Consider the following 7,134-nt stretch of genomic DNA (forward strand, 5'->3'; position numbering starts at 1 on the left):
ATGTTCCTCCAGCTCCACACTGTGTTATCTGACTGCAGCATCGGCAGTTCTTACTATCTCTTAATGGGACTGGAGATGGCTGATAATAACCTATGTGCAACAGACAGACCTTGCTATATGCAGGAAACAGATTCTTCACTCTAATTTGTCTATGCCAACCAGTTTTCCCAAACTAAACTAATCCCTTTTGCCTGCATTTTCACCACATCCCTCTAAAACTTTCCTATTCATGTATCTTTCCAAATGTCTTTGTTGCAACTGTGTCTGCATCCAACACTTCCTTGGTTGGTTCATTCCAACCCTGTGTGAAAAAGATGCCCCTCAGGACCCTTTTATATGTTTCTCCTCTCACCTTAAAATATGTCCCCTAGTTTTGAACTCCCCAACCTAGGGGAAAGACCTTTGCTGTTCACCTTACCTATGCCCCTCGATTTTATAAACCTTTTTAAGGTCATCCCTTAACATTCTATGCTCCAGTGAAAAGTCCCAGCTTATCCTTATAAATCAAACCCTCCAGTCTCAGCAACATCCTGGTAAATCTTTTCTGAACTCTCTCCAAATTAATAATTTCCTTCTTATAGCAGGACAACCAGAACTGCACAGTACTCCAGACATGGCCTCACCAATGTCCTGTACAGCCTTAAAATGACATCCCATCGCCCATACTCAATGACCTGAGCAATGAAGACAAGTGTGCTAAACACATTCTTAACCACCCTACCATTAATTGTATAAGTCCTGCCCTTTTTCATTTTACCAAAATAAATAGTGCTAATGCTCAGTTCAACAGTTGCTTTGGTAGTCTAGTAGCAAGCAAGGTTCTGCTCGCCACAGCTGGTTTTGAGCAATTAGTAACTTATTGCTGGGTACATTATAGAGTTACACATTGTACAGCATAGAAACAGACCGTTCGGTTTAACTCATCTGTGCTGACCAGATATCCTAAATTAATCCAGTCCCATTTGCCAGCATTTGGCCCATATCTTTCTAAACCCTTCCTATTCATGTCCCCATCCACATGCCTTTTAAATGTTATAATTGTACCAAGTTCAACCATGCCCTCTGCACGAAAAAGTTGCCCTATAGGTCTCTTAAATCTTCCCTCTCACACCTTAAACCCATTCCCACGAGTTTAGGACTCCCCTACCCTGGGGAAAAACACCCTGGCTGTTCACCTTATCTGTACCCCTTTTATAAACATTTATAACGTCACCCCTCAGCCTCCGATGCTCCAGGGAAATAGCCTCTCCTTGTAAGTTCAAGCCCTCCAAACCTGGCAAAATCTTTAAATATTTTCTGCACCCTTTTTGAACTGGGAGAGGATGCCATTGTTGCACTTTCTCACTTTGTGTGTTTGGAGGATCTCACAAAGCCATTGCATGAGGTACTTTTTAAAACTTTATTTTGTCACAGGATGTAAACAATGCAAGGCTCAACATTTGCTATCCATCCTTAAATCGCACTGGAGAAAGTGAATAAGCAGGGTTCACCACAGCGCATCCTACATCGGATGAATCTTTTCTGTCTAACATTGCAAATCAGACAGATGTGCTGAAAGATTTCCCAATTATTGTTTGCAAAAGACAAAATCACTTGGTAATACACTATAACAACAAACACCAGCGAGAGTAAAGCTCTTCAGCAGACCAACCTGCTGAATGTAAAGCTAACTGCAAGATTCCATTGATCCTATTTCTCCACTCAATACTTGTACTGTTAACCATATCCCCATTATGTCCAGTTAGCTCAAACACAGAGCCAGATTGTCGCATCTTACAAGCTTAATGTGGTCTGAGGTGCTTAATTAGACTGGACTTTAAATCCCCAAATTGGCATGCTGACATCTAAAGTGTTAAAAAGAAATAAATGCTGTGTTGGAAATACGATGTCACCCGTCATGAAAGAGGAAAATCAACCAGCTTTCATTTTGAAATCACTGACAAGCTATTAAGCCCGTTAAAAACCCCAACCCCATCGTCTGCAATTTTGTTTTGCCCACTGTACTTTTCAGGTGTTGACCAATACCAACTTGTGGAGTCTTTTATGCCAGCTGAGTCAAGACAACACAACAGTAGTAGAAAAGGCCAACCACCAGGTTAACGTACCAACAGATTCTCCTGGGGAAGCTGGCAGTATCTGCATTTGAAATAAAAATTAAATCATCTTTTGATCCTGGATTACATAAGAATTGATGAGGAAAGCAACACCTGTGTGAAATTCTAGCCATGAAACACTTTTTGCAGGACTTTCCCTTTGGCCTGGCTTACAATACGAATATCAGCTCAAAAACAAATTGCCGGGGAAATTCAGCAGGTCTGGGAGCAAGCAACATTAATGTCTTGAGTCTGGTAACTCTTCATCTGAAGCAGGGTTACTGGACCCGAAACATTAATTCCACTTTCTCCCTCCAGATGCTGCCAGACTTGCTGAGTTTCACTAGCAATTTGTTTTTCTTACAGATTTTGAGTATCCACAGTTCTTTGGTTTATTTTAAAGGATCAGTTTTCCTGGCAAGAACCTTGCACAGGTTTGGAATTATACTGATGTTAGTACACAAAATGAGATACAAAGGACAGGAACTTGGGACACTTCTGACTCAGTTGGACACTTTCCAAAAGCAGTACCTTGTAAAATTTTCCAATTTCAGTCCAAAAGGCATGGAGCATTCCAAATTGCAACAATAATTCATTGGAACAAAACAAATGATAGTGCATAGGGAGTAAGAATTAGAGGTTTACAGTCTCAAAACATTGACCTGTATATCATGCTAATTATTCCTCAGACACCAAACACATAAAAGACAGATAAATCTGATATCTACCTTATTGGTTTGTGAAACCTTACTGGACTGCAATTAGACAACACCCAAGTTGTAGTCCAACAGGTTTATTCAAAATCACAAGCTTTTATAGCGTAGCCCCTTTGTCAGTGAAGTAGAAAGAAGCACAAGAAATTTATAGGCAGGGAGATCAAGAGCAGAAAGATCATATAAATGCTGTGAGTGCAGTGTCAAATAGCAAGTTTCTACAGGTGATCAAGTGTCAGACAGTGCAAGTATCAACAGCTGACTAACATGCCAAGAGGTGACCTATAAGCCAATTAAATGAGGCAGAGAGATAATTACAAAATATAAAGGGGAGGTGCTGGAGACAAACCAAATGACTGGAATAACATGATAGGTATAAGAGTAAGTTATTATCCAAGTAATAAGTAATCAAAACTGTACAAACTAATTAAAGGTAGAGAGATCACATTTATCAAGGTGATGGCCTCAAAACAGGACAGTAAAGATTTTACAGATACAGAATTTATCGACATAAACCTAAGATCACGGTTGAGGCAGTCATCATGGGTACGGAACTTAGCTATCAGTTTTTGCTCGGCAATTCTGCATTGTGGTGTATCTCAGAAAGCCGCCTTGGAGGATGCTTAGTCATCCAGTACTGCCCCGGAGTGGCGAGACTATGCTATGTTCTTTGCAGCCTTCAACATATCATCGATCATAACGAACATCCTACCAAGATCATTCCTACACTTCCATTTCTCGCCTTGAAACAACTGCTAAACCTTAAACAGAGTATCATTCACAGAAAACTACCCAGCCTTCAGAACATCAACCACAACACCACACAAGCTTGCCACAGCAACCTCCACAAGACATGTCAGACCATCGACATGGATACCACCATCACACATAGGAACACCACCCACCACATACACTGCAGATATTCATGTGACTTGACCAATGTTGTCTCTCTCTCTCACGCTGCAGGCAAGGATGCCTTGAGGCATGGTATATTGGCGAGACTGCGCAGATGCTACGACAGCGGATGAATGAACACCATGCAACAATCACCAGACAGGAATATTCCCTATCAGTTGAGGGAACACTTCAACAGTCAAGGACATTCAGCTTCTGATCTTCAGGTAAGCATCCTCCAAAGCTGCCTTCTGATCTCTCCGCCTATAAATTCGGTGTCCTTCTCTCTCACTTCACCTGACAAAGGGGCAATGCTATGAAAGTTTGATTTCAAATAAACCAGTTGCACAATAACCTGGTGTTCTCTAATTTTATTTGTCCACCCCAGTTCATCACTAGCACCCCCACATCATGGTCAGTAATTTACTGGCATACTTAAATGAACAAACGCCACCATCGGGATGTAGGGGACGTGAAATTTGTCCCTTAGATGCAAGTCCTCCCTCAAATATGTTTCAATAGTTACTACAGGAAAAGCATTAACATCCAGAGCTGCTCCCAACCTGAAGTTGGTGCATATGGGTGAAAAAGCCTCTGGCTCACAACAATTTAAACAAAACTTCAGATCAAACCTAAAAACTTTCAGAAAGGTGACAGTAATGAGCAATGGACAGGTACATTGCTCAGACTGAGAGATTCTGTTCATGAACATGTCCTTACTTCTGTTGTGCTCCAGATACACTAACTTAAAGATTTTAAAATCAACTATGTATTTGCACATACATATCACACTTAGATTCCTTTAGGAACATGCACAAATGACTCAAGAGGCCAGATATTTTAAACGAAATGTGCTCTCTTTATTTAAACTGGGGTCATCTGTCTTTATTTTGCAGTTTATTCTACAGCCATTCTGAAGGGAAATCTACATCTTTAAATTAAAAAATAAGTCAGATGTAAATAGTACAAAATTTCTCCTAAAAATTGTAACGTCTGTGTTCAAATGTTTCAATTTTAAACATAAAGTATACTAGGGTAAAACAAAGGCTCAGAGTAAGGAACAAATCAAAAAAATGAAATCAAGAGTTATATGGTACAGCAGAATATTTCTCCTAAACCTTGCAACACTCAGAGCACAAAGAGATCATTGTGCTGTTGGGAAAAGAGGAGAATAAATTCAAAAAACAAAAAAAAAAAAAAATGCAGTCCACAGCCCACAGCGTATCCTTCAAACTCCTTTTAAATTTTTTTTGTTGTTTTTGTTATTTAATCAAGTGATTGTCACAAAAGAGTCACAAAATTAAGGAATTTCTGGCCAAGTTTACACCAGAATATACTCCTTTATTTCCTTTCCCTGCCATGGTTAACGCCTGTAAGGATGGAACCCCTGAGCATTGTGGTTCTGACCGCGGGCAAATCCACCTGGTGCGGATGGTGGAGCCCCTGGAGGTGCTGGTGCTGAGGGTCCTCCAAATGAGGGAGCGGGCTGATTTGGATCCGAGAAACCTGGGGCTTGGCCAAAACCACTCATATCTTGCCCATAACCTATTAAACAAATAGAACAGAAAAAGTTACAACTGCTTAAGAGGATAGGTGCAAACTAAAGTCATCATTAACTTAACAGAAAGCAACTTTACAAAAATCAAACTAATTTGCATAATTAGATCATCCTTGTACCAGCACAACAAATGCTCAACTGATTTAGCACACTATTCTCCCATTTAAAATAAAAACTAAGTGAGTAAGGACTACATCCTACTTAAGCTACTCATCTTTGTTGAAGCAAGGCAGTTCAAAGTCTATGCAACACCTACCTGCTGCACTATATCCCTGCTCAGCCTGACCGTAAGTCTGAGAAGGACGCGTGGGTCCGTAGCCTGAAGGATCCTGAGGATAGTTACCCATGCCTATTAGGGAGATGAGGAAACCAGGATGACTACCCCAGTAAGCCTGAGCCTGCTTCAATCCATGGCATAGATGCATCAGGTCACCAATGGTATATGGATGCACAGAAATGCCAGCGAAATAGAAATACATTTAAGCAGATGTTTGGTCAGTTTTTTTATTCCATATAGGTAAATTGTGGCAACAAAACTATCAATATATAAAAAAAGTTAAAACAAATGGTGTCTAAGTTAATCATCGGAATTTCACCCCATGGGCAAGTACCTTCATTGTAGTACAGCCTGTAGAAAAGGTACTGAGCTGCACAGTATATTTGGGTATAGGGAGAAAACAAACATGCACCCCATAACAGCAAGTGAACAGAGTGTATTTTAGTGAACTACATGCTTTGGTTCAGCTACTTCCATATCAGTAAAAAGGAAAAGTTAAATCTGAATGCAAGGCCGGATAAAACAAACATCATAACCATCTTTTGAGGACTCCATTATAGTAATATTAAAATTAAAGCTTCTAAAATTGAATATTACCAGAAATTGAGAATTATAATTCATCACTGCCAAATTTACATGGAGCCCTTTTCAGACATTAAAGCCCTTGATAAATCACCATGTCCTTAGATAAGTAGCCCGGTTTTAATTTATTCATATCCTGAATTTCTTGCAATAATTTTTCACCTTAATGAAATCTGGCTGAAGCAATCATCCTGCTTACTTAAAAAACTGGAAGTTAGATTTTCAATCTAGAACAAAGAGCAGAGAGCTGCACTTAGCCAGGTTTATTAAATAAAATGGAAGTAGGTGGACCAAGGTTAAGATTCAGATCAGGAACAATAGACAGACCAACAGCTGGGTTAGAAACTTCCACATTCAAAGTTAGAACATTTTTGAGGGTGATGAAGGGAAGAGCAGATTAAAGTAGAAATCAGGAGACACAGCATTAAAAATTACAACACTGCATTGATGTAAAAAGTGAATTACTACTTTTAAGTTAATGTCTTTTAAATTAGTAATCTGCACTTGTCATCTGCTCTGACCCTTACAGTAGATTCTATTCCATTAAGTTATAAAATGCTAGAAAAGGATGATCTAATTCAACCCACCATTCTTTACCTCCATGTCTTCTGGTATTCACGCAATACCTGCTTCTATTCCCAGCAGGTAGAAGGGCCTCTGACTTCAGGAAGTCATCTGCACTGAAGGGGGTTGTGTTCTTTTCTAATCCTACAGCACCTCAAAATCCTACACTACTATTACCTACCATACTGGTTGTACCCAGGGAATTCGGGCTGTCCAGCAGGTGGCTTGCTCATGTCCTGAGGTGTCTGTGTTGCTGGTGGGTAGCCCATCTGTCCTGCTCCTGGTGTGGCAGGCGGAGCTGGTATTCCAGGTGGGCCAAACTGGTCAGCTGGAGGTGCGCCAAATCCTCCATAGCCTGAATAGCAACGAGAATTAGCTCAGGTCAGACAGGTGATAGATGTTTTAATGTTTAAAAAAAAAGAGTGGGTGGCATGATCACATTGTTTCAATGTT

At 40.2% G+C, this 7,134-nt stretch overlaps 1 protein-coding gene across 1 annotated transcript; it reads right to left on the bottom strand.

Annotated features, from left to right (window-relative positions):
- Nucleotides 1–4,538: 4,538 nt before the first annotated feature.
- LOC125486504 (DAZ-associated protein 1-like) lies at nucleotides 4,539–7,128 on the bottom strand. The gene is made up of 3 exons (XM_048614261.1): nucleotides 6,863–7,128; nucleotides 5,515–5,607; nucleotides 4,539–5,245 (listed from the first exon to the last, which is right to left on the bottom strand). Exons 1-3 carry the CDS (start codon nucleotides 6,948–6,950, stop codon nucleotides 5,064–5,066), a joined length of 363 nt encoding a protein of 120 aa, XP_048470218.1. The 5' UTR covers nucleotides 6,951–7,128; the 3' UTR covers nucleotides 4,539–5,063.
- Between the last annotated feature and the right edge of the window lie 6 nt (nucleotides 7,129–7,134).

The sequence above is a fragment of the Rhincodon typus genome, chromosome 29, assembly GCF_021869965.1.
Source record: "Rhincodon typus isolate 14 chromosome 29, sRhiTyp1.1, whole genome shotgun sequence".
NCBI lineage: Eukaryota > Metazoa > Chordata > Chondrichthyes > Orectolobiformes > Rhincodontidae > Rhincodon > Rhincodon typus.